The sequence below is a fragment of the Sceloporus occidentalis genome, unplaced genomic scaffold, assembly GCF_023333645.1.
Source record: "Sceloporus occidentalis isolate IW3139 unplaced genomic scaffold, rSceOcc1.0.p SCAF_1, whole genome shotgun sequence".
NCBI lineage: Eukaryota > Metazoa > Chordata > Lepidosauria > Squamata > Phrynosomatidae > Sceloporus > Sceloporus occidentalis.
In genome coordinates, this window is record NW_028316981.1 from 116,184,581 (window position 1) to 116,212,301 (window position 27,721).

A 27,721-nucleotide genomic window follows, 5' to 3' on the forward strand; every position below is an offset into this window, starting at 1 on the left:
GCCCAAGGTTGGCTAGTGGGTTTTCATGGCTGGTCTCCAGGGTCCAAACCAGACATCTTTGGCTCCCTAATCATATATACTGTGTTTGTGGGAAAGAACCTCGGGCGAGTCACACTCTTTCAGCCTCAGAGGATGGCACTGGCAAACCCTCTCTGAAGAAACTTGCCAAGAAAGGGACTCCATAAGTCTGAAGGCACACAGCAACAAGCAAAATCTCCTTAAAGGCGTGCGTGTGTTTGTTTGTTTGTTTGTTGGGCCTTGTATGCCGCCTTCCTCCCACAATGGGAGTCCAGGCGGCTTGGAATAATGTAGGTGTGGGTCCAGAGCCACAGAGGGATGGATGGATCTCTTGGAAAAGTAAAGAAAGCCCCAGTGAGTTGGAGACCCTTTCCTCTATTTTTATTTTCCAGCGTTTCTCAGTATATTCCTCAGTTTTTTCTCTTGACTTATTCCCTGCTGAATATAATTCTTTATAATATTCTTCAAATATCTTTTATCTTTCCTTTCATCATCATACACATCTTCCCTGTTTTATCCTTGATTGTACCAATCATATCCGTCTCTTTCCAACATTTTGGAATTTTTATTGCTAAATGCAAAAACTCCCTCCGCAAATATAGCACATTTTTCCGGACCTCATCTGTTTCTATTTTCTCCAATTCCTTTCTTTTTATTTGTTATTCTCTCTCTCTCTCTCTCTCTCTCTCTCTCTATATATATATATATATATATATATATATATATATATATTACTCCTACCCTTTATATAATCATTGTCTAATTTTTAAATTTCCATTTCTAATTTTATTTTTCTCTTGCAGTCGCCTCTTTACATGTTTCCCTAATACAAATCCCTCTTGCAACCATTTCCATAGTACCCCATAACACAGCTTGAGAAACCTCCCTATTATTGATATCCCATATATTTGGCCATTCTTTCTCAATTTTACTCACTATGTCTTTACAACTTCTATCTTTTTGCTTCTCTATAATCGTTTTTAACTATAAAATCCATATTGACTAAAGCATGGTCTGTAACTTTTATCTCTTCTATTCTTGTATTTTAATACCTTTGGAACAATATTTGTAGATACAAAAGTAAAATATATTCTAGAATAATTTTTATGAGCTGCTGAATAATAACTATATTTATTTTTATCCCCTTTAATCAGCTTTTAAATCTTGTCTATTCATTATCTTATTTGGGGCTGCAGAGTCACAGTCCAACACTCAAACTACTATGCCATGATGGCTGCTTTATACTGTATGCAAAGTCAGGATTGTATGCAAGGTTAAGTGCACCTAAGCCTTTGCAGGTCAGTGGTGGGGTTAGGTGTGTTTAACCTGATGTAAGATTTATTTATTTATAAACTATTGTTTGTTGTATGCCTTCAAATTTATTGTTTTTAACTTGTACTGTTTTAAATTTTGTTTGCTGCCTTGAATCCCCCACAGCAGGAGAAAGATGGGATATAGCATTTTGATTGGGAGTTCCTGCATGGCAGGGGGTTGGACTGGATGGCCCTTGTGGTCTCTTCCAACTCTACGATTACAGTCGGCCCTTCTTATACACGGATTTTTTATACACAGATTTAAGCATACACGGTTTGAAAATGTTACAAAAAAGTATAAATTTACTTTGATTTTCCATTTTTTATAAGGGACACCATTTTGCTATGTCATTATATTTAATGGGACTTGAGCATACACGGATTTTGTTATACACGGGGGATCTTGGAACCAAACCCCAGCGTATAACAAGGGTCCACTGTATATGATTCTAAATAAAATAATAAAAAATAACAATTCAAATTGTTTACAACTCGCATGTGTTATGTGCCTTCAAGTTGTTTCCAGTTTACAGGGACCCTAAGGCAAAACCTGTCATGGTTGTTTCTTGGCAAGTTTCTTCAGAGGGGGGTTATCATTGCCATCCTCTGAGGCTGAGAGATTGTGACTTGCCCAAAATCACCCAGTGGGTTACATGGCTGAGCAGGGATTTGAACCCTGGTCTCCACAATCCTAGTCTAGCAAACAACTGTGCCATGCTGGCTCTCTTATAAACTATTAAAATATTTTTTCTTGAGCCAAGCAGAAAGAGTCCTGTTGACTTATTGCTTTTAAACAGAGTCCCTCTTTTGCCCTGCACTGCCGCAGTCTGGGGAGTGAAGGATGAAACAAAAGCTGAAACGATGAAACGGAAAGCCTCATGCGCACACATACACACACTGAAGGAGCCTCCAAGTTTTGCTCTCAGCTTATCCACAGGTCATGGCAAAATCCATAATTTTGGCCCCCAAACCTGCCTTTAATTTACTCATGAGGCAGACGTATAGTTGAGTATATATGGTATATTCCATCAGTCTCAGGGCAGCATGCCATAGCCTCTGTCAGGCATTTTGTCAAGCTTTGTGGCACAATTATAAACATATTTACTGGAAAGCAAGTGTAGCATAGTAGTTTAAGCATGGGTCTGTGACTGGAGACCAGGACTCAAATCCCTGCTTGGCTATGGTAGCCCAATGGGTGACATTGGACAAGTCACACACACTTGGCTTCAGAAGAAAAGGGAAAAAAGCCCTTTGAACAATCTTGCCAAGAAAACCAATTAAACTAATTGGGGATGTGCATCAGCACCATAGAAATAATGCAGTTTTACGCCACTTTAAGTGCCATACCTTCATCCTGTGGAATTCTGGGATTTGTAGTTTTACAAGTCTTTCACTTTCTCTACCAAAGAGTGCTGGTGCTTCACAAATTGACAAATCCCAGGATTCTGTAGGATGGCGCTATGACAGTTGAAAGTGGTGCCAAACTGCATTATTTCTACAGTGCAGGTGCACCCTTGCAGGCACACAAGTGGAATTTTGCAGGGGAAAAAAGCCTCCCCATTAAATTATTATTATCATTATTATTATTATTATTATGGGATTTATATCCCGTCTTTCTCCCAAAATGGGTTTCAAGGCTGCTAGAGTGTCTGATCTGGTTTATTAATTTACTTTTCTCCTACCACCCTCTTTTTTTCCTTTAGTGCTGCCAACTTACCAAGACTGTTGGGTTTTGATTGAAAATCAAGGATGGAAAACGTGTGGTGGCAAGATGAACTTGCAGCTGAAATCCATGAAACTTTGAGGGAGAAGGTTAGAGTTAAATTATCTGCCTCCACTTTAACCTGTTCCATTTTTCCTTTACCATATTTTCTACTGGGTGGTGCTTGGTTGTTGTAGGCCACATCCACATTGCAGAAATAATTGGTTTGATACCATTTTACCTGCCATGGCTCAGTGCTATAGAATTCTTGGAACTGCAGTTTTGCTCTAGTGCCACAACAATTCCCAGAATTCCCTAGCAGTGAGCCATGGCAGTTAAAGTGGTATCAAACCGGATAATTTCTGTAGTATGGATGCAGTTGTAGTCAGAGTTCCTAAGATTGCAGTCTCTTAGTAAATATGCTTAGACTTGCTTAGGCAAGAAGAAGGATGCCTATGACAATTTTCCTCCTTATGTGTGTGTTGAATGCCTTCAAGTCATTTCTGACTTATCGCAATCCCTTCATTGGGGTTTTCTTGGCAAGAGTTGTCCAGAAGAGGTTTGCCATTGCCTTCCCCAAAGGCTGAGAGAGTGTGACTTGCCCAAGGCCACCCAGTGGGTTTCAGAAGAAATTTGTATGTAAATACATTCTCGAATTGATTAAATATTCTGTCAAGTCATTTTTACCTTAATAGTACTGTATTAAAAAACATCAGTACAAAAATATTTGATGCAGAGTGTGAAGGTGGCTCTTGGATCTGACAGTCAGCATTTGTAGAGTTCATTCCTGTTGGGATGATATGATGTCTGGCACTTTTGCAATTTATGTGTAAACGTAAGATCCTTCAAATGTAGTTCATTTTATTATACAACCCAATTCCATCCTTAAAATGGAATGCTTTGGCTTTAAAACCTCCATCAGGAGATAGCTAAGGTCAAATTAATGTTTTTGCCTTTTAAGCCAAGACTGTATGGTGCCATCTAATTGTTATGTTCCGTTGTGAGTGGACTTGCTGTCCAGATAAGTGTGTTTGCCTGAGGAAATTAGTCCTCTTCACCACTGTATAAATATTTATACAGCAGACTTTTATTCAAGAGGTCTTGTCTTGCCAGTTTTTAGGAGGTACTTCATGTACTGCTTGGCTTCTGCCTTGTTCAGGAACTTGGTCCCTTTAAAAAAAAAAGACTGTTGGATCTATAGGTGGACTTTAAATTTCAAGAGTGGACAGCAGACAATCTTGGTGCCAGTATGTTATATAACATTTTGTTGTTGTTTGTGCCTTCAATTTATTTCTGACTTACGGCAACCCTATCAAAGGGTTTTCTTGGCATGATTTGCCATTGCTTTCCCTTGAGGCTGAGAGTGTGTGACTTGCCCAAGGTCACTCAGTGGTTTCATGGCCAAGCTGGCAATTGGACCATGGTCTCCAGAGTCTTAGTCCAAAGATTTCATCCAAAGGGAATAATTTTCAATGAGAGCCTGATCAAATTTATTTGGTCCAGTTGCTAAGGAGCCAGCATGGTGTAGTGGTTTGAAAACTGGACTATGACTCTGAAGCAGGGTCAGCTCTAGGTATTTGACCACCCTAGGTGAGAAATATTTTGGCACCCCATGTCACCCCTCAAAGTAAAGCGGGTGGGTGGCGAGAGGAAAGGGGGCTGTTGACCTTAATTCAAGGCACATGCGGAAGGTGGATGATGTACCATGTGATCGTACCACAGACACGGGGGGGGGGGGGCACATTTATGTTTTGGCCATTGTACAAAGAAACCGTCATATGGTAGCTTGCTTTTACATCACTTGCTGTAATGAGTTTTTACTTTACTTTAATATTGTTTAATTATGCAAAAAATTATACAAAAAAGCCACCAAGCCACCCCTAAATTTTTTCACCCTAGGCGGCTGCCTACTTTGCCTATATGAATGAGCTGGCCCTGCTCTGAAGGCTAGGTTTGAATCCAGGCTCTGCAGTAGAACTCCACTGGGTGACCCTGGGCAAGTAACACTCTCTCGGCCTCAGAGGATGGCAATGGCAAACCCTCTCTGAAGAAACCTGCTAAGAAAATCCTGTGTTAGGGTTACCATAAGTCAGAAACTACTTGAAGTTAGACAACAACAACAAGGGACTTTTCTGCTAAGTACTAGTCAGACTAGAATTCTGGTCTGGATATTTTGTATTTTCTGCCTTGAGTGACACACCTTCTCTTCCCCTCCTTTGTCTCCCCATAGGAGCTGGCGCTGCCCCCATACAAGTCCCTTTCACCACTAATTTGGATGCGGCGCTATTTTGCCGACTTCTTGTCGCTCCTCAGCAAGCGCTATGAACTCTGTCCCTTAACTCGGCACCTTGCTGTTTACTTGCTAGATCTCTTTATGGACTGCTATGATGTTAATGCCATACAACTATATTCCATCTCACTTGTTTGCCTCCTCCTTGCAAGTAAGTAAATATAAATTATCTTTGATAGAGAGGCAGGATACAAATAAAAATTTCATTATTATTTTATTAAATGGTGCAGTTTTGCAATTTTTTTTAATTGAACGGAAGGGGGTTGTCTGGCTATTGTATGCATTATACAGGCTAACAGCAACGTTGCCCATCATCTGTAATACAGATTACTGATTTCAGTGCTTTACCCTTAATATAATGGACTACTGCTTTCAAGTGTCAACAATCTCGAGTTGAACATCTTGTGAGAATGTGCTCAGCTTCTGCTTGTACAGGGAAAGTTCCTAAATTTACAGTGTTCTAGTTTAAGGGGTTGTTCAGTACTCCTGTTAGAATATTGTAGGTTCAGTGTCATGCCATTTAGCCTTTTAGATGTTGATGAACTGTAAGTCCCATCAGACCTGGCCAGCATAGCCAATGGTAAGGAATTCTTGGAGCTGCAGTTCAACATCTGGAAAACCTCACAGTCCCTACTTTTTAGATAGTGTCTGTTCTTGACTGCTGTTTGTGCTGTTTGTCTACTTGTGTACACTGTCTAAAGAAGTTGAAGATGTAGAATTAATCTGCTGTTAAGAGTAAGCACTATTAATTTTTGGAGAGTTCTCATACTGTGTGTGTGTACATGACAACATTTCTTAGGCAAGCTGTTGATCTAAGTAGTCGTAATGGTTTGAGGGGCTGGTAGAACTAAGGTGACGGATTTAGAAGGGAGATAAGAAGTACTTCCAATAAAACAACAGATGCCACGGTAGCTATTTAGCATGCCATGTCTCCAGTCCCTCCGCAGTCTATTATTTGTTCTTGTATTCTGCTCTCACAAAAAAAAAGGCTTACCTGCCTTTTACTTTACATTCTGCAAGGCTAGGGAGATGTTGATAGTAAAACAGAAAGAGCTAGTTAAACTGGAAGAAAAATCTGGAATCTGGACCAGGATTATGGAGATCTATAAACTTAGATTATTCTTCACTAATATGGCACACTCCCAGATGTGTTGGACTGTAACTCCCATACCTTGCTGTCAGTTGGATGTATTTGGGATTGTAAAACACAGCTCAGATGGGATCAGATTTGGAATTCTAGTCTTAACTGTTGAACATCTTCTGCTGGGCAGTTAATTCATATAATTTATTTCATTTCCTTGGCTTCAGCCCATTTCATCAAATCAGTGAAGTGCTGGCTGGGTTGTTAGAGGATTATACACATACTAGTAAGTGTGAGATGTAACCTTTGTGGTGAGAAGAAATTGACATGCACATACAAACAGTGATCATTAGCCTAACAATGATCATTAATAGACAGTAGCTGGGTTGTGACACACAGGCATCATTGCACAAACTTACTGGTTAACATATGTAGTGACCATTTTGAATAGACTGACCTCCAGTGAAGGGCTGTGTGAAGAAAGGAGAGATCACTGTTCCACTCACTAAAAGAGACTGCCTGCTTTTGTTTCAATGTTCCCTTTCCTTCCCCAACCTGACCAATCATCTTAATACCCCCCCAAAAAAACCTTAATACCCATCCACCCCCCAAAAACAGGGCTCTAGTCACTAGAGCCCTGTTGGTATAGCTTTGAGGGTATTATAAAAGGAGGTATGCAATGACCAGCAGCAAAATATGTCCCTACCAACTGGGATGCTGTGCACGGTCAGTGTCTGGTTGTAGTTGTACTCTCAGGAGAATTAAATAGACATAGTCCTGCACCTCCAGCATCTGCTCGTGTGCTGACTAGAAATTCAGGAGAGGTATGTCTGCTCTCTTCTTCTGGCTGTGGAATTACAGCCAGACATTATAATATCCTCTTTTGGGTGTTAAGCAGACACAAGGAGCACTCCACGACTGAAAAACTGACTTCTACACATTGGTCCATATTTGGGGGAGTCCTCTGGCATAACTGTTGTGTGGGCCACCTGCCAAATCCCTGAGAGTTACTCTTAAGACTAGTGGTTTTAGTAACATGATGAATTCTTCCTGCATCTCTTCTTTACAGAAACTACAAGTTTCAGTATTCAGTCTCTCAAGACTTTTAAGGAGTTGTTCTCTGTCAGGTTTCAGTTAATTCTTGGCTTTTATTCTGAGTGCTTAGATAAAATAAAAGTTTACTAATCTTAAGAAGAGCTCAGCCTCTTTCTCTCCCTGAATTTCTTACACTAAATTTTTTGTTCAGGTCAACATAGATTTACAGCAGGATGTGTTGTTTAAAGTTCTTTGTATGAATGGAAATGCTAATATGTTCCACCATATACTTCTATGTCCTACAACAAGTATCAGTAGATGGTCTGTAGTCAAACAAATACTCCATTTGTAATTCAGGATTATGGCAAACAGATGATTTTAGCATTCTCAGTCTTTGGTGAACATAGATGATGATAGTGGTAAGCAAGTAAAGTGTTTGCATGCACCCATGTTTGTGTGTCATGATTTTTAAGAAGGAATTATTCCTGGAGTTTGAGGGGGGATGATGATGTTTCAAACTCAAGACAAAAAAAAATCATTATAATACTTTCCCCTTTCAACAGGCAAATTTGAAGAGAGGGGAGACAAAGTGCCTATGTTGAAAGAACTGAACGAACATTCTTGCAGGCTTGGCCTTGGTGTGGTACTAACAAAGAAAGAGCTGCTGAAAATGGAACTGTTGCTCCTGAAAACAATCAACTGGAATCTGTGTCTGCCAACGCCAGCACACTTCATTGATTACTACCTCCATGTCTCTGTTACTGCTGCTGACCGACACAATGGCTGCCGAATCACATCCAAGGCTGAAGCCAGATATTACATAGAAAATTACGCTCATTACTTTTTGGAAGTCTCACTGCAAGGTAACATGCTCTTGTCACGTTAACAGCATGTATTGACAATCAGGGAGTAAGAGGGGGACATTAGTCCTAATGAAAATACCACTAAAGAGTCTATCACACTTTAGAAATTTCATCATGTCTCAAGAGATACAGTATGCAAGGGGATCTTGTAGCACATTTGATACTAGTCTCAACTGTGCTACAAGATCTCTTTGTATACTGTTATTTCAGACTAACACAGTGATGTTTCAGAAATACAACAAAGGCCCGATACAAATGGGCATGAAGTGCTGTGCTGGCACCAAATTTAGGGTTAGTGACCGCGCAGCAACCGCACGGTCCCTAAACCTAACACAGTGCAGCGCATTAACAATGGCGGCGCCCCATGTACACAGGTGCTGTCATTGTTCTGTAAGCACTGCGTGGCGTCTGCACATCACTGTGCAGTGCTTACATAACAAGTGAGCCAATGGTGCACTCATTACGTTGGCCCTGCGGTGCAAAAAGAACCCAGTTTTTCCAGGTTCTTTTTCTTCTGTAGGGAAGCTGCGCAGTTTGGCAGCTTCAGCATACCTCTGGAGGAAATTAGGCTGCCGGCAGGCCACCCTTTTCTGGCGGTCTGTCCCGCGCCTAAAACATCATTAAGCAAAAGTGATGACGAAGTCCCTGTTCTCCAAGGTCTTTTCTTAAGACTAGATATACCCTGGACCAAGCTAATTCATGTTCCTGGTGTGAGAATTTGACCTACAGGAGATAGATCCAGTGAAATCAGTGGAATTTAACTAGCCATTACTGGGGCTGCATCTACACTGCAGATTTAATGCAGTTTGACACCTATTTAACTGCCATGGCCCAATGCTATGGAATTCTGGAATTTGTAGCTCTGACAGCCTTCTGGTGCTATAACAAACTACAAATCCAAAGATTCCTTAGAATGAAGCTATGACAGTTAAAGCGGTGTCAAACTGCATTAATTCTGCAGTGTAGCAGCAGCCTAACTTGAGTCCCATAGGTATCAGTGGGCTAGCCAAAGTATGATTAAATCTAATTCTAACTTGTTTTGTTACCTCTTGAAGTTAAAGCAAGCTTGGGAGACACTAAAAGATTCCTTTGTTTTCTGAGCCTTTGCAACACATGAAACAAGAATATGTATTAGCTTGTTTGTAAATTGAAGCAGTACTGCGGAAATGAGTGTGTGTGTGTGCGTGTGTGTGTGTTTTTGAAATGAAGTGTAACTGAGTTTGTTTGGATTCACCTGGAAATGTGTTTATGACTGTTTCCTTAAACCTGCTAAGGTCTAGCATCCAACAACACTGGCATATAGAGCTCCTTTCTGAACCTATATTATTGTCCAATAAGTTTGCATTTTGTGACTACAGTAGTTGTGATACTTGAAGGAAATACTGACCTAAGTTAATTTGTTCTCTCCAGGGTGAGAGCTGTTATTTTGACATCACTTTACAGCTAGAAAATTGGGCCTTCTCCCAAATCTAGAGGAAGAAGTTTATCAAAGTTTGTGCTTTAAGGATTTAAGTTCCTTGCTTCCAATCTCATGATTTTTTCTCTCTTCCAGACCATGCTTTCCTCGCTTTCCGGCCTTCTGTGGTTGCTGCTGCTTGTGTGGCAGCCTCACGCATCTGCATCAAAATCACACCCAGTTGGCCCATACTGCTCCACGTGGTCACACAATATTCCTGGGAATTTATTGCTCCGTGTGTTGATCTCATGCTTGCGTAAGTATTCTGAACAAAAGTAGACAATCTCACTTGCTCTTAATGCAAAGTACATTAAGAGAACTATTCCTGTCTAATAACATGGCACTAAGGGTTGCTTCTAGTGTGACTTGTTTTATTCAAATCCCTCCCCTCTGAACTGGAATAGAACCTTTTAAAAATCTACAACTCCCAAGATTCTGTATGTGTGTTTAATATGCTGTGGGTCATTGTGATATATTGTTGAATCTTTTGAAAACAACACTTCTTTAAGCCTGGTGTGGAGAACATATAGCCCTTCAGATGTTGGACTGCAATTCCCATGATCCTCCACTATTGGCTGTTCTGAAGGGATTGCAACATTGGCAGAGCCACACATTCCCTACCTGTTTTAAAAGATGTGGACTATCATTTTATTAGTCCTGGAAACAGACCATGAAGCCAAGACATTTGGTGGAAGAATAGGATGTGTGGACTGTTTCTGTATTTCTCCCTGTGCAGTATGGTTTCATCTCTATGAACAATGCAGAGTCAAGCAAGCAAAAACATTCCAAAGTTTATCTTAGGGTAGGAAACATATACAAATGTTTTAGACAACAACTCCCATGAGTCCCAGCTAGTATCTCCTATGCATCCCCCAGTGTTTTACATGCACATCCTAACCCATCTCCACTATCATATACCTCTATTGTAGTAGTAAAACATGCATGCAAAAAAAACATTTTACTGTTCCCACAACACAGCTTGGCTTTAGCACCCTTTTGCTTTATTTTTCTTGAACAGAGCCCATGATAAAGACATCAGAGCAGCCAAAAAGGAAAAAGAACAAGCAGTGCTACTTCAGCAGCAGCAACATATGGAAAGCCTTACCTTCCCGATCCCAGCTCCGGTTCTGTTCCAGCCTTTGCCCTGCTATTATCCTCAGGCTCAGCACCAGAATGTTCCCACTCATTTCCAATCTCCAATGCAGGATCTGTCTGCAGTTTACCAAGCATCTTTACAAGCTCCTCAATCAAGCAGCCTTGCCTCAGGAAATAGCACTTCACCACCTTCTGTCTCCACTGCACAGGCCACTGCTGAGATGGTTCCATTTCAAACCACACCCATTCAAGGGCCTACAGTCACCATGCAGGTAGACATCTCGAAGGATCCAGCGTACTATCTGTCTTTGGTCCTTGGTAATAGCTTTTTCAGCACTTAAGATTCGAGCACAGCAGGTTGTCTTCAAGATGAGCAAAGTCAGTGAGCAAAGGCCAAAGGAACATGAGAGAAGAAGGCACTATGTTTCATATAATGTTGGTGGTACACAAAATGGAATTGCACTTGCCCCTAGAAGAAAGAGAAACTGATTGAACCAAATAAGTGCATTTATAGAAACTGCTTTTAAAACAAGGGTCCCTTTTAAACGTTTTTTTAAATTTTTTGGCAAGATTTAATAGAAAGAAAAGAAATGTAAAAATATATACCTCACAATTTAAAATGCAACTTTTACAGATATGACTTACTGAAATTGATTCCTTTTCACTTAGCCCCCTGTCACTTATAACACCATAGAAGTGGTGCCAATGAAATACACACATCATGTGATTTAAAAATATTTATTTGGAAAAGGGAGCCTGGAGAAACATCTTCCATCTGCAATTGTTGCTTTTAGATGCCATCTTTTTCAAACCTCTTATTGATTTGCTGTTCTTAACATGTTAACACTAACACTTCTTCTGTTTTCTTTTCAAACTGTGGAATACTTTCACTGCTTACACAAAGCAAGATGTTAAGCTTTAATGCATGCACGGAGAATCATCAGCCACTTTGGCCTTAAAATCTCTCATGAAATTTGATGAGTCATCAGTAGACAAAATGTCACTAGGGCCTATGTTCATAGTATTTTTTAAAAAAATGCAATTAGAAGTTACCTCTACATATTTAAGATGCCTTAAGTAATTATCATTTGCTGGGAAAATGTGGTTTACAAGTTGTATCAGGGATTAATGTTTACTTGAACACAAGTCATTTTTAAAAATATAGATATAGGTAATTGCGGTCTTTCAATGTAACATATTAGATCTTGTAATTGGAATTTGTACTCATAACCAAATTATGGACAAAAATCTACATAGAGGTACAGTATTTTAAAAGAAAGAGAGCTTGTGGGTGAAGATGTAAAGTCTTTGAACCACTAATTCTGGAGTAATTTTGCCAATGCCCAGGATGGATGCTGCAGGAATATAACATTATGCTGCAGTTTGGTTTTGGTTTAGTTTTAGCAAGAACATGCAAAGCAAATATCTATTGATAAGTTTTTTAATGTCTTGGTCACTTAAGGGACAAATGATGATTTTCTAATCCCCCCCCCCCCCGATTTTCTACATCCAAATTTTTGATCTATCCCCTGCCCCAGTGCAGCTTCCTGTTCTAGGCAAACGCATCCTTTAAGAGTAAGCTGCATATGATAGGTTCCCCTTGTTTGCTTGTCACATAAGCTGATACATGGGGAGTCCACTTGCAGGGGATATTTGGGCAGTGATGGGCTTCCCCTCCCACACAAATTACCTCCTGCAAATGCCTCCCCCAGGACATTAATATTTCCATCCCTTCTTGTCTTGACATCTTTGGAAATGAGCCTGGCTGATGTGGGGGGGGGGGGGGTGTGTGATCGTTTAGAGTTGAGGAGGGCATTTGCAGAGATGTATTGTGAGAGGAGATGAGTGACTTGCCCAGCCAGTAAATTTTTTTCTGCACTCACAGATTTGGAGGCCTGCCATTTTGCCTTGGATCCTCTTGATTTGCGTTGAGCTTAGTTCCTCAATTCTGTATGTTTAGGGGATCATAGCCTGAGCAGTTTGCTGTGATTAAGCTTCCTATAAGATTTGGGTGGGGTTGTTTAACAAAACTTATTGAAGACTTCTGCTAGAATGTGAAGCACTCACTTGATGTACAACCACTTTTCCTGAGTCCCTGAATGTCAGCACTGTTGGTTTGTGAAAAAGGTTCTCAGGATTGCAATACAGATAATGTGCAATGTTTTTATACTGCTTAATTTTGTGTACATGCAAGTATGGGGTGGTAATGGTTGAACCTCACCCCTTTTGCTTTTAACTTATTCATTTACTTTTAGAGACAGCATTGTTGAAAAAAGGCGTGTTAGGTTGATTTTTAGAATGGGAGAAACCTTCCCTTTTTCACAGGCTGTCGGTTGATTGTGAGTTGATGGTGTCTTTAAAGTGCACTTTTCCAGCTTGGGCCCCCCCAGATGCATTGGCCTTACAAGTACCATCATCTCTAGCATCATCTAAAAGAAGGCTGCTCTAAAATAGATACTTTGTTTCGAGACTTTAACCATGTATGTAACCAAACAGAAGGAGGAGCTGTTTTACAGTTTCTTTGTTTCTGTTGTTGTAGATTTTTAATAGAATACTTTTTGTGTCAAAAATAATGTCTGGAATTGCATTTTACACTCTTTTTAATACTTGTAATAAAACACTTTTAATAAAATCTGATATGTATGAGACTGTGTTTTGAAGTAGGCTTTAATAATCCAAATGTGTACAATTTCACTGGGGAAGTTCTGGCCTTTTGTTATATTCTTGTTGCAAAACCCTGTAAAGAAGTCTTTTTTAAAGTCAACATTTCAAAATGTCATGGAAGGTTACTCCATAAACAACACAAAACACTACTTTTGTGTGTGTGTGACATGTCTATCTGTGTGCACTCTCTTTAAAAAGAGGGAGAAATATACTGAGAAACCCTAATCTATGGTAGACCTTTGCTCTTCACTTGCCTTTTAATCAAGTTCCACCATTCCATCAGCAGTCATTGTGGTGCTTCCCAGTATCTGCAGACAAAACTTGATTGGGGGCACTCAATATTCTTTGGATTACAATTCTAGATATAATACAGTTTGTACAAAGAATTAACTTAGGCTGGTCCCTCCATGACTCATTTCAGCCTGGTACTCTTTCACTTTTGCAAAGTGGATCTGCAGCTGCAAAACTTCATTTATTTTAAGTCTCAAATGAGTGAGAATTGTGTGGCCCTTCCGATAGTGATGGATTTCAACTCTCGGTATCCCTACACAATTCCTGTCCTCAACTAGAAATATTCACTTTTGTAAAGTTGTGCTCCTCATACTTTCCTGCATAAAATTATCACTTTGTTAAAAAATTAAACGCTGGTATTTCTGATAATGCCTCTACATTTAGAGCAAGATATCTGCTCCAGAGTAAAATCAAACATTGATTAGTAATGTGTAAACTGAATCAATTATAATTAATTTAATGTGAAGTTGAAGGCTTTCAGCTTTCAGGGCTGGCATGCATCATTTTTTGTTCCTGATGTTTCGCCTAGATCTGTGGCTGACATCTTTACTTTTTTACTGAAATATGAAAATGTGTATAGGTATCTGTTAGGAATCTTTGGAGAGGTGAGAGCCACCACGTGTGTGTTAGACCCTTGTCCTTCCAGGCTTATCAAACAGGGACACTGCCTGAGTGGGTGAAAGGGATAGTGCCTCCCTACGACACGGCAGTATTCCAGCTTGCCCAAAGGAGGCAGTTGTGAGGCCTTTGTTGAAAAAGCCTCACAACTGTATTCTGAATCCCATTACAATGGATAATTACCAGCCAGTGTCCACCCTACCATTTGTAAGCAAGGTGTTGGAGCATGTGGTAGACTCCAGACTATGGGACAGAGACCATTTGGGTTGCCTTGGTGGGTGCACTACACAGGGAACTAGACAGGATGTGTGTGTCCTTGTTGGTTCTGCTGGATCCCTCAGCGGCTTTTGATAACGCATCAACCATGGTATCCTGGGCTGGCTTGCTGGAATGGAACTAGGAGTCATTGTTTTACAGTGGCTCTGTTCTTTCCTGAAGCAAACCCAAAAGGTGGTGCTGGGGAACTCCCGTTTAACCCCCAGCCATTGGTCTATGAGGTTTTCCAGGGTTCCCCCATGCTATTGAGCATAGACATGAAATCACTGGAAGAGGTCTTCTGGAGTTTTGAGGTGCAGTGCCATTTATATGTGAATGACACCCAACTCTACTGCTCTTTTTCACCCCAATTCAAGGAAGCTGCCCTGGTCCTAAACCAGTGTCTGTCATCAGTAATGGACAGAATGAGGACAGAGAAATTGAAACAATCCAGAGAAGAGGTGTTTTGAGTCAGCTGGAAGGCAGATCAGGGAATAGGGATTCAGCCTGTGTTACACAAGGGTCACACTTGTTGAAGTTTGTAGTTTGGAAGTACTCGGACTCAGATTTGTATCAAGGCCCAGGTTTTTGCACATTTCATGCTCGTATGCCAACTGAACCTGTTCCTTGAGATGCTGGATCTGGCCACAATGGTACATGCCTTAGGTACATCCTGTTTGGACTACTGTAACAAACACTATTTGGGGCTGCCTTTGTAGCGTATTTGAAAACTTCAACTGATCCAAAGAGCTGTAGCAAGACTGTTAACTGGGGCAGGTTACAAGGACTATACTATGCTGCTGTTGAAATAGCTCCTCAGGCTGCCAATTTATTTCCGGGCACAATTCAAAATGCTGGTAATGACATATAAAGCCCTGTATAATTCAGGCCCAGACTATTTGGCAGACTATTTGCATTTCCCTGTATGAGCCGGCCTGGGCTTTGACATTATCAGGAGAGAACCCTTCTCTCAGTCTCTCCATTGCAAGCACAGTTGGTGGGGACAAGAGAGAGGGCCTTCTCAGTGGCTGCCCCTAGACTCTGGCATTCTCTCCTCAGGGAGGCTAGAATGGCTCCTTCCTTATCCATCCAGCAGCAGGCTAAAAACGTTTTATTCAGACAAACTTAAGTAAAAGAAATAAACATGTGTGTGCCATGTAAATGTCATAATACACAAATCCTTTTTGGCTCCCTTGCAATGAACAGAAGCTGCCAATTTTCCATTCAAAATGGAGGATTTTATTTCAACTCAAAAAAATGAGCAGATCTGATTGTCCCATAACATCTCCAAATCCTGTTTCCCTTGGTGCCTGTGACCATTTGTAAGCACAAATGGTCACATGCATAGTATCTTCACAAAAATTAAAAGTGGTATGTATTTCTTAGCCCGATTCAGAAACTGCTTCTTTGAGCTGTAGTAGCAACATCTTGTCCTGAAGTCTTTTTGTGTTCTCACATTTATTTTGAAATGAGGACCATTTTTTTAACATAAAAAAGATGGGGCCTACCTTCCTCTACAGAAGAAATAGCTCTGCTGGCTTTTCCTGGGTAAGAAGTTAAACCTCCTTTACAAATGCTAAATCACCTTTGGCTTACTGGTTATTAATGTCAGATCTGTGAAGCACTTGATCTCAGGCTAGAGAAAGTAGTTTGACTAATATTTTTATCCTCACTTGCCTCATCATGCTGCAAAGCAAAGATTATGGGTCCAAATTATACACAGTGGTCTCAAGCCACATTTTTTTGGTTTTGTCTAGACAGTGAGCATGATAACAAAAACAGTTTGCAGGAGAGGATAATCAAAACAAATTTATTCAAAACAGGACAATGTGGACATAAGTCAGGGACGTAGCCAAGGGAGGGGGGTTTCTGGGGTCCAGACCCACCCCTTCAACAGGAGGAGAGAAAAGGGCGCTCGTTGGAGTGTGCGAGTGCCAGGGCCCACTTGCTCTTGCTCTCCTCTAGGCTTCAGGAGGAGCAGAAGTGGAGCCCTGGCATTTGTTTGGGGCTGTGAGCATGCACGCGCACACTCCAACAAGCGCCCTTTTCTCTCCTCCTGGCCCTGACAAAGCCAGAAGGAGGAGTGCAAGTGCCGCCCCTAAACTTTTTGCGGGACCTGAGGGGGAGGAGCCAAAAAGCCCTGGAGAAGAGGCAGGGAGGGACAAGAGGCTGCATCAGGCTGCATCCACACTAAAGAAATAACTAGGTTTGGCAGCGATTTAACTCTTTTCTAGCTCATGGCTATGGAATTCTGGGAGTTAGAGTATGTTCTGGGATCCAGATATTGAGGCTTGGCTCCTTTCTGGCTCATGGCTATGGAATTCTGGGAGTTAGAGTATGTTCTGGGGTCCAGATATTGAGGCTTGGCTCTATTCTGGCTCATGGCTATGGAATTCTGGGAGTTAGAGTATGTTCTGGCATCCAGATATCAAGGCTTGGCTCCTTTCTGGCTCATGGCTATGGAATTCTGGGAGTTAGAGTATGTTCTGGGGTCCAGATATTGAGGCTTGCTCTTTTCTGGCCTCCTTTTATAGGATACATCCTACATTTCAGACTTCTGCCCAGAAGGAATTTCAAAAGTCCTCATTTTTTGTAAGATGAGCAGATGTCCTCCTTTTCTAGGACGTGTCCTATGTTTCAACCTTCTGGCCTGGATGAATGTAAAAATGTCTTCCATTTTTGGTAGGTTGACACACATTCTCCTTTATCCAGGATATGGCACACATTTCAGCCCAGGAGCAATGTCAAAACGTCCTCCATTTTACCAGGGTGACCAGACATCATCCTTTATCCAGGACACGTCCTACATTTCTGCCCAGGAGGAATTTCAAAACATCCTGGTTTGTTCAGAGAGTGTGCCTTTTCCAGCCTTTCCTTGAGGCTGAGAGTGTATGACTTCCTTGCCTAGTGGGTCTTCTTGGTTTGTTCAGAGGGTTTGCTTTTGCCAGCCTTTCCTTGAGGCTGAGAGTGTGTGGCTTACTTGCCTAGTGGGTTTTCTTGGTTTGTTCAGAGAGTCTGCCTTTGGTGACTTGGGTGTGTGCGAGTGTGCACCTTCAAGAGGTTTTCTTGGGAGGTTTGTTCAGAGAGGGTTTGACTTTGCCATCCTCTGAGGCTGAGAGAATGTGACTTGCCCAATGGTTTTCGGGGATTTGCCTTCATCTTCCCTTAAGGCTGAGAGAGTGTGACAAGCTCTGTGATGTCCCTTGTACACCGCACCATTTGGACATGATGCATGAGCCACGTCAGTGACACGTACCCCATGTAAGATATTTAGCCTTCTCTGTTGGAGAGAATCAGATTTTCATTGAATCCTGGTCTCTAGAGTCATAGAATCGTAGAGTTGGAAGAGACTGCAAGGGCCACCCAGTCCAACCCCTTTATTCTGCCATGCAGGAACTCTCAATCAAAACATCCCCATTGACAGATGGCCATCCAGCCTCTGCTTAAAGACCTCCAAAGAAGGAGATTCTGCTGCACTCTGAGGAAGGAGTGTGTTCCACTGTTGAACAGCCCTTACTCTCAGGAAGTTCCTCCTAGTCTAACACACAAAGCTATATCCCAACCTCCTATCCAGGAAGAATGTCAAAATGTTCTCCATTTTGAGCATGACTGAGAAACATGAATTTATATTGTTTTTTATTAATGTTTTTGGCTTTTAGTTGGGTGTGTTCTCCATTTTTGAACATCCTACAATTTGTCCTACATTTTGTTGTGCATCATGTCCTACACTTTTCCTACATTTTGTGTCTTGGGGGGCTCTTAGCCTCTCAAAATGGTGGCACTTAGTTTGGATCCCCCCTTCCCAAAATCCTGGCTACGTCCCTGCATAAGTCAAAACAATGTTGGGCTTTTAAACGTTGAGCAAATTAGTCTCGCTGCCATTCTGCTATGGACGGTTTTTGGGCTGGGACAGACTGTGACACTTCCCTTTGGCCCGACTGTGTCTAGACAGTAAAGGAGCCAAGTAAACGTATTTATTTCTCATCCTGTCTGAATTCCAGTGCCATTTTCAATGGAGGGGAACAGCAGCTGTGTAAAGGTGCAACAAAGCAAATACAGTAGCTCTGCTTCATTTTTGTGGGGCAGAAGTTGACATCCTGATTTCAGATGGAAACATGGGATCCTTCCTGTTGGTTTGCAAATGGGAGTTGTAATGGATTTGGGCTTTGTGAACAAGTGCTAGGTAGGAACACATGCTCAGATGATGTTGCTATGTGACAGGGCAAGATTAAGCCCCTGACACATGGCTTCCCTGTGACAGAAAGACCAGCATTTGAACACGTCTCTCTTGTTTTCCTCCCAAAAGCTTAAAAGAACAGGAGAATACAGTTGCCTGATCCTTCTGAGTAATAAGCTTATCTAAGCAGTTGTGTTTGCAGCTGGCAAGGGAATCATGTTTGTACCAAGAAATTCAGCTCATGCCAAATGTAAGCATGCTTGTGAGGAATTTTGTGCTATTCTGCTTAACAAGAGCCCAGTGGCTAAACTACACTGGAGGGAGCAGTCCTAAAATCCTTCTTCCTGCAGCCCTGTGGAGGGAGACTTTGCTTTTCCTATCCTCAGAAGACCGAAACATGGGCCATCCATAGACTGCTTCCTTTTTTGCACTGGGCACTTCAAACATTGCATTGGAATTGGCAGCAATGCTTAATAATGTCAGCACCAGCTTAGAATATTGTACAGTGAAATTGAGAGAGTTCAGGAGATCATAATGTGGAATGGAAAATTCCATTAAGACTATCAGCCAAATTAGCATATGCACACACACACACATCTATATTCTGAAATTGTAATTTTGACAGCCCAAACCCTGTCAGCCGTTCAGCCTTTTCCACGTATGCCAGCTCAACTCCTCAAAAGCAGCATTTGTAGCACAATTGTTCCACATGCACCAAGCTTTTTGCTCTATGCCTATGATACTTTCTATATTGTGGCAAGTGAAGCATGACTTTAGAGTGTATCTAAATTGTAGAAATAATGCAGTTTGACACCACTTTAACTGCCATGGCTCTATCCTACAGCATCTTGGGATTTGTAGTTTTGTAAGGTACCAGCATTCTTTGGCAGAGAAGGCTTAAAAGTGTGTAAAACTACAAATCCCATGATTCCATAGGATGGATGTACAGCATTTAAAGTGGTATCAAACTACATTATTTCTACAGTGTAAATGCACCCTTAGACAGGAGGGATCTATAGTAACATCTGTTCAGCTTTTAACATGTTGAGTTTTACTTTATATGTTGTAGAATCTGAAGAAATACTACCTGTAATACATAAAAATATTGTCTGGATTTAAAAGGTGAGAATAAAAATGGTCTTGCTATATGCACAGGCAGTTTGATAGCAAAAGATAGTTTAATATGTCCACATTTCATATCACATGTGCCATAACTAAGTAGTAATGTGTTATGGCACAGTGAACTTAAACTAGTATTTCTTTTACAAGCTAAGTGGGATCAGTCCTGGTTATGACAGGATGGAGACCACCAGGGACCTCCCAATAGGGTTTCTTGAAACATCCTGCCTGAAACCCTGCAAAGTCACTCCTGCTGGTCACAGTTGACAGTACTGGGCTAAATGGGACAATGCCTGACTCAGTAGAAGCAGTGGAGTCACTAGGGTCGGTGTCACCTGGTGCGGTAACTCATGGTGTCATTGACCTCCTCCCATTTCACACCACACAGAATCCTTAGCAATGTTTCCTGGGCTAATGGTACTCATAAATCATAATTCCCATATACCATGGAATGGAATGCCAACAGTTGTGCTATCAACAACTAGCAAAATTATACCTTCAGAATACACTATCATAGCACAACCAAAATGTATTTACTGTACATATACATAGTGAAGATTTAGTTAAAATGTGATGTTTTAAAAGAACATTTAGAAATAATAAAAAGACTTAAAATTTCAAATTTCAATTTTTTAAAAAAAATAAAAATTGTAAATTGTAAATTCTAATTTTAAAAAAATCTGGAGCCTCTTCTTCCTCCTCCCACTGAGCTTCACTCCACTCCCACCATCTTTTACGGCACTTTAAGTGAAGCACATGAATTCTGCCAAAATGTAGGTGTTTGAGGAGCAGTGGTGTCAACCCCCTTAGGGTCTCACCTGGTGCGATCCGCAGTCCCCGCGACCCCCCTGAGTATAAGGCAGATCCCTATGTTATAGTTCCTTCTCTCTATATTTAACCCATAGCATTACCTTCAGGTACGATCAGACCTCCTTAGCCACAGATTCAAACATCCACGGGTTGAAAATATTCCTAAAAAGAGCTCCAGCAAAGTGCAATAGGAGTAATTTAAATTGAGAAAGGCTATGCAGGAGATAAACCTTTTACTCCATTTGATTGTGCGGGAAGTACAAAACTAGACAAAGTTTTTTAATGTGTTACTTTATGTCATTTTATTTTTATTTCTCATGTTCCTGTAAGTCTAAGGAATAGGCTTATCCCTTCACCAGTATCTTCTTATGCCAGCTTCTTGCTGATTCTCTTGAAAGTTACATCACCAACTGTAGAAATCTGCAACAAAGAGCACAGCAAACATTATTGTTGAAACTGGAAATTAAACATATACCAATTCATATCTGAATTCTCCCCTCTCCTCTACATCTGACTCAGAGGCAACAAAAGTCCTGTATATGCCTCTAAACTGGAGGTGGGAATCCTGCAGCCCACCACTACCACCTCTAGGCCTTTTTCCTCTCCAGCCACCAAACCCTTCCCGGCCCTCCTTGAAGGGAAAGGGGGGCAAAATTTTCTGTTTCTGCTCCAGTTTTCCTTAGAGCAAGAGATGGGCAAGTGTGAGAAGTTAAGGGGCCACACTGATCTACCAGAAGAACATGGAGGGCTACACCTACAAGTCAAATAAATAAATACCCCAGAGGGTATGGGGGCATTTCCTGCACATTTCTCTCTTTCTCTAGACCATTTTAGGCCCAGTGAAGACCCTTTTTATACCAGCAAGTTACCTGAAAGTGAAATTCAGGTTACTTTCTGTTTAAAAACAGACCAGCCTCTCATGTGCCCAAAAGACCCAAGGGGCCCAAAGCATAGCAAGATTGCCTGCCATGCTCCCTAGAGGGCATTTGAAGACATTGAGGGCAAAAATAAACTGTGGGCCACAAAAATGGCCATGGAGCTGCATGAGGTCTGTGGGCTATGCTTTGCCCTCCCATGCGTTGGAGCAATGCACACATACACCCCTCTTGTTTTGCAAACCTTTCAAAGTGTCTCCCACCACCATCAAAATGGAAGTGGATTTTCAGACACGTAGGGATTGAGGGGTTGAAAGGTGCTCGTTAACTTCCAGAGCTTACCCATCCTCTTCTCCAAACAGAGGAGAAGTTATATGAACAGAATCCTTCCCATATGAGCCTATCTGAGATTTAAGATGTTCAGGGAAGGCACTTCTGTCTACCACTTTCTAAGGCACATTTGGGGTGAGGAGAGGACCTTCTTCATGGCTGGTCCCAGCTGTTTTTTGGGGTATTTTTGGCAGCAGGTGAAGGCCTTTTTTGTCCAACAAAACCTGGGGAGGTGATTGCTTTTTATTCTGCTATATTGCTTTTCTTCTTTGTTTTAAAATAATAGTTTACATGGTTTTAAATATAACAACAACAATAATAGCCCATTCCACTGAAGGGCAGAACGTCAAACATATAAAATCAAAGACAGATAATAAAATATAATACTATAAATATACATAAAATCCCCAACACCCCACCAGCTGCTACCCATCTCAACAACCTCAGGTACAACTCTGCACCTTAAAACAACAAATCGAAGAGGAAGGTCTTCATCCCCTTATAAAAATGGGTGAGATCCTCTTCCAGCTGGAGGTCCAAAGGAAAACTGTTCCCTTGGAGCCAGATAGTGAAATGCTTGCAGCTTTGATAGGGCTATGCATGTGGGTGGAACAGGTCTTTTGCCTGTAGACCTTAAATTTCTAGGTGGTGTGTACCATACTGGTTGAGCTACTATGTACTGGGAGAGGTCAGATCACAGAGCCCTAAACTCTGTTGTTTGTTTATTAATGTTTTAACCTCAGCTTTTGTATGTTTTTATCTAATTTCTTTATTTTGCACATCACCTTGAGTACCAGTCTGGGTAGATGGGTGGATAGGCCTAAAATAGAGATAATGGGGGGATAGCAACATTCCTCTCCCAAGGAAGGTTTTCACAAAATTACCTCCACAAGTTTGCCCCCAGTGATCTCTGCAGTATGATGATAATTAGGGAAGTCAGCAACCACTTTTCCACCTTCCATTTTAACTGTTGCCTACAATAGAATGACACATATTGGTTAGATGTTGTATTGGCTGAGGCAAAATAAGGATAACATTTACATAAAGTGCTGCTATCATGCCAGATCAGTATTCTTAGATTTAAAAAAACCTGGGTTAAAAATCTTCAGCTAGTCCAAATTCTAATCTTTTTAAGCAACATATAACACAGCAAGGAAAAAATTCAGCAGAGTGTTTGTTGGAACTCTCAGTTGCCATGCTGGCTGTCAGTTCTGGAAGCTGTCATTCAGAATAAACCATGGGGTTTTTTGACAAGATTTGTTCAGAGATTTGCCATTGCCTTCTGCTGAGGCTGAGGGCATGTGACTTGTTCAAGGTCACCCAGTGGGTTTCTTGGCCAAGCAGGGAATAGGACCCTTATCTCCAGCATCATAGTCCAACTTCTAAATAAATTATTATTTACCAATTAAAAAATACAGGGGATAAAACAGGGGGTATGCAAGCCAGAAAATGTGCTGAGGCTTAAATCTGTTTAAGAGGACCAAATGAAAGGAAAGGAAAACTGTTTGGCTTCTTAAAGTGAAGGTAGCTTAGGGAATCAACATGTCTTCTGGCTTGCCCTTGTCAACTGTCTTTCATTATGTAATAGATGTAACCTCCTTTAACAAAATAATTGACATAAGCATCCTTAACCCAGTATTTTCACTGTCTTGAAGGACACCTTTTCTTCCCTTCCTTTCATATTGGGAAGAACCATGTGCAGATTAATTACAATGGGTTAATTCCAGATTTAGTTGTGCTTAGATCAGACCCATTGAATGTAATGGGACTTAAGTTAGACATTAATTTAAAAGAATCTAATTACTGTATATGTAGAAATAGATCCAACATGGAGTCATATTATTACAGGTTGAGTCAGTCTACCTTATACAGAATTACAAAATCCGAAATACTCCAAAATCCAAAGTTGTCTACATGGGTGGTTGGGATAGTGATACCTTTGCTTTCTCATGGTTCAGTATACATAAAATTTGTTTCATGCACAAAATTATTAAAAACATTATGTACAAAATTACCTTCAAGCTATGTGTACAAGATGTGTGTGAAACATTCATTAATTTCATCTTTAGATCTGAGTCCCATCTCCAAGATACCTCTGTGTGTGTGTATGTGTGTGTGTGTGTGTGTGTGCAAATATTCCAAATTCCAAAATCAAAATCAAAAATTCCAAAATAGCACTTCTAGTCCCAAACATTTCAGATAAGAGAGACTCAAACTGTATTGTATCTGCATAGTTTTCAGAAAACTCACCATGAACCATCAGCCGATGGCCCATGGACCAACATCAGCCTATAGAACACCACTTTGAGTAGCATTGCTCTTCTCTACTAGTATAAATCTTGAGTAAGTAATAATAAGTATCAGTCTACAGACTATCAGGCTTGCTAATGAAACAGGAATGAAAATTAACCCGAGAAATTATTATTCACTTAGTGAACAGCATATGCTATAACTGTAGGACGTAGGATTGGAAAAGTAAGCACAATCTTATAAAACATATACCACAGTTAGGATCCTTCAGACTCTTGTATGTTTTTTTAATGGGAAGACTCACTCATCCATCTATGTTATGCAATGCAAACTGCTTTTGAAAATGAGTTTCACAAATAGTTTGTGACATAGCTTGGGAGAAAGCAGTGTTCAAAGCAGAGGATGATGATGTAAAAAATCTCATTGGGCATGCCTTTGGTAACACCTAAAATTATGATTTCAATCCTGGTCCAGCTCTTGCATATTTATGTATAGCCACCCATTTACCTTGAATTTTTTTCCAGCCAGTGTCTCCATTTCTGATTCCTTGCCAATGACAAATTTGTTAACCATAGACTTCCCTCCTGGGTAAATTTGGGACCAAGTGAATTCATCTCCATTCTGCATTATCTCAGTAACAATCTTGAAATTTCTTCCTTTTTCAATTACATCAGCAGGAAGACCTAGTTCAGTGGAAATACAATTTGCTTTTAATCTGTGGTTTTTCTGTTGGGTCACTTCTCAAATGTCCTTGAATGTTGTTGTGTTGTATAACTGCTTCTTTCCCCACAAGGATATAACAATGATATAGCTGGAGAGGGGAGGATGTTGCCTCCAATGCCAAATAAGAATTCTGACCCCAATTGAAGTAGTCTGTCAGTCCCCAAATGTCTAACATTGCAGTAACTAAAACCTTCCACTGAGCATTTAGAACAATGTTTCCCGAACGTTGGTTCTCCAGATGTTTGGAACTTACCTATACGGATGTTAGCTGTCTCATGATTGTATCTTAACAAATGATCAGAGATAAAAGAGAAAATGGCATTGAAAAAGTAGGCAAGCTTTTGATTCACAAAGGAATTTTGCCAAACAGAATTCTACATCTGCCTAGATTAATTAACTCTTACACTATCTGCCAAAGATTGCTAGATCCTAATTTAAAATATTACAACCCCCATTTTGAATTTCTCTTTCCTGAAACCACAGCAGTGCAATGACTCTCATTATCAATCCAAAGAATTGTCTAAGTGATGGAGAACAATCTCATCTATACGTACCAATGCGCTTCATAAAGCTATCATAGTTTTCTTCGCTTTCCACTTCATATTTGCCAGAGAAGGCCATGCTTTCTTCTTTGTTGAGGAGAGTAGCTGTGATTATGGAAGCAGGCTGAAATCAGCTTGGTCCAGGGGCTCAACTCCACCGCTTTATAAAGCTTTCTTGGTTAAGGTTATCCACACAAAATACATTGTCCTCCTCCAACCCACTATGTAATGAGGAAGTTAATTTTTACAACACAAGAGCAATTTTGCATGAATCACTAACACCAGTGTTATTGACCCTTGCAAAATGGTCCATTAACACTCTGATGTGTAAGTTTTTCAGAAATTCCTAGGTATTTTCTCCAGATACGTTCAAGGTGGTATTTACTTTCTATTAAGATTAAATATTGCTGACAGATCAGAATTTTTTGCCTCATTTGAAAAGCAGATAACATGTGTCGTTGTGTGGTCTTGGTCAAAAATGACAATCTGAAACTGACCATAACTATATATGGTATTACAGAAGGTACTACAATAAATAATCATATAATTGCTTTATGATGCTTGCTATTTATTTTCAATCCCTTTCGAAGACTAATTTTACTTTCACAAGATGAAGTGAGAGAGTGCTGGGTGTGATGCTTTGCAGGCATTCACTAAGCTTTGAGGTCAGGGAATACCCACCACCACCGTCACTGTTCACAGTATGCTATGCTTGAGATCAGCTAAGCACTGTATCGTATGCTAAAATGTTGTTGTATGGACAGATGGTCATTCCAGTTATTCTGCTTAGACAACATCTATTCCCTTCAATTTCTACACCCCTCCACCAAAGACATCAAGCCAATGTGGTGTAGTTGTTTGAATGTTGGAAGTTTATCACACGGGCCCTAAAACGGGCCCGTTGCATTTCAAAACAGGGGCGCGCACGGGTGCACACGGAATGGGATGGGGCTAAGAACTGGAGTTTACCGCACACTGGAATGCCGCCACTGCTGCCGGGCGTTCCAATCGTGTCCTACATCTGTTCCAGAGGGCGCCATTTCTGAGAATGCTTTGGAACAGGCACTGCCAGGTGATTTAGCTGGATTTCCTGCATTGAGCAGAGGGTTGAATTCAATGACTTATTGGGCTCCTTTCAACTCCATGAATCTATGATTCTCAGTCTTTGGTCCTGAGAGACTTCAGCTCCCAGATGCCCCAGCCAGTTTGACCAATGGTCAGGAATTCTGGGAATGGAAATACAAAACATCTGGAAGAGGAAAGGTGTAAAACCATGGTCTAAGGGATATTCAGCAATGTAACTGGTTATTATATTTATAAAACTCACCCTAAAACCTCTTACAAATTGTTCTGAGAGAGAAATTATAGCATGTAAACTCTATGGCCTTTATCACATTAGGGGAGATCTCACAGGAAAATGGGAGTTGAATGAGGTTTAAAGTACATTTGAATTTAAACCAAACTTGCAAATTCAGTTACTTTATCACACTCGGGAACTGCCCAAGTGAAATACCACAAAGTTAATCCGAACGCAAAGCAGAGGAAAATCACAGCTTTTTTTACTTTTCAGTTGTTCTGAAAGTAAAAAGCTGCCGGTTTTATCTGCTTTGCGTTTGGATTAATTTTGCGTTATTGCACCTTAACTGCGATCAGGGACATAGCCAAGGGGGGGGGGGTTGGGAGTTTGGACCCCCCCTTCAGCCCTGGGGACATTCAAGCTCCTTCCTTCCCCCTCTCCTCCCCTCCATCAAAAGCATGGAGGGCTCAGATAGAGAGAGAAAACAAAAGAGGAAAGACAATTTAAGTTGCGGGTTCAGAGAGAGAGGGGGGGGGATGGAGGGAGGGGGAGTGGGCCAGGGTCTCTCCCTGTGCTTTCTTTCCCTTTAGTTTCCTTTCCATCCCAGTCCTTCCACTCCTCCTCCTCCCCCCCCCATGCTTTTGCCTGAATAAAAGTCTCTCTTCCTGGGGAAGAAGGGAAGGAAGAGAGGAAGGAAGGGAAAAAAAGGAAGGAAGAGGAAGGGGAGAAAGGAAGAAAGAAAATGGAAGGAAAGAAGCTTCTAAAAGGAGATATAAAAGAAAGAAAAGGTGACTTCTAACTTTCCTTTCAGCAGTTATATCCATATACAATATAGTAAAATAATAATAATAATAATAATAATAATAATAATAATATCCCTTACCCAAAATTCTGAGGACTAGATGTATTTTGGATTT

General features: G+C 40.8%; 2 protein-coding genes across 2 annotated transcripts; one reads left to right on the top strand and one right to left on the bottom strand.

Moving 5' to 3' along the window:
- The first annotated feature begins 274 nt into the window (after positions 1–274).
- On the top strand, positions 275–11,380 carry LOC149321974 (cyclin-J-like). Its single transcript, XM_089505964.1, has 6 exons — positions 275–372; positions 3,035–3,143; positions 5,264–5,474; positions 8,003–8,302; positions 9,855–10,014; positions 10,777–11,380. Exons 2-6 carry the CDS (start codon positions 3,081–3,083, stop codon positions 11,192–11,194), a joined length of 1,152 nt encoding a protein of 383 aa, XP_089362090.1. The 5' UTR covers positions 275–372; positions 3,035–3,080; the 3' UTR covers positions 11,195–11,380.
- Positions 11,381–21,142: 9,762 nt separating this feature from the next.
- FABP6 (fatty acid binding protein 6) lies at positions 21,143–25,586 on the bottom strand. Its single transcript, XM_089505977.1, has 4 exons — positions 25,520–25,586; positions 24,750–24,925; positions 22,877–22,966; positions 21,143–21,207 (listed from the first exon to the last, which is right to left on the bottom strand). The coding sequence occupies exons 1-4, from the start codon at positions 25,584–25,586 to the stop codon at positions 21,154–21,156; spliced, it is 387 nt and encodes a 128-aa protein (XP_089362103.1). The 3' UTR covers positions 21,143–21,153.
- Between the last annotated feature and the right edge of the window lie 2,135 nt (positions 25,587–27,721).

Coding starts and splice junctions, on each gene's coding strand:
- FABP6 (XM_089505977.1), bottom strand. CDS start 25,586: ATGGCCTTCTCTGGCAAATATGAAGTGGAAAGCGAAGAAAACTATGAT. Junction 24,926..25,519: donor TAGCTTTATGAAGCGCATTG/GTACGTATAGAT, acceptor CCACTGAACTAG/GTCTTCCTGCTGATGTAATT. Junction 22,967..24,749: donor TGGCTGGAAAAAAATTCAAG/GTAAATGGGTGG, acceptor ATTCTATTGTAG/GCAACAGTTAAAATGGAAGG.
- LOC149321974 (XM_089505964.1), top strand. CDS start 3,081: ATGGAAAACGTGTGGTGGCAAGATGAACTTGCAGCTGAAATCCATGAA. Junction 5,475..8,002: donor TGTTTGCCTCCTCCTTGCAA/GTAAGTAAATAT, acceptor CCCTTTCAACAG/GCAAATTTGAAGAGAGGGGA. Junction 8,303..9,854: donor TTTGGAAGTCTCACTGCAAG/GTAACATGCTCT, acceptor TCTCTCTTCCAG/ACCATGCTTTCCTCGCTTTC.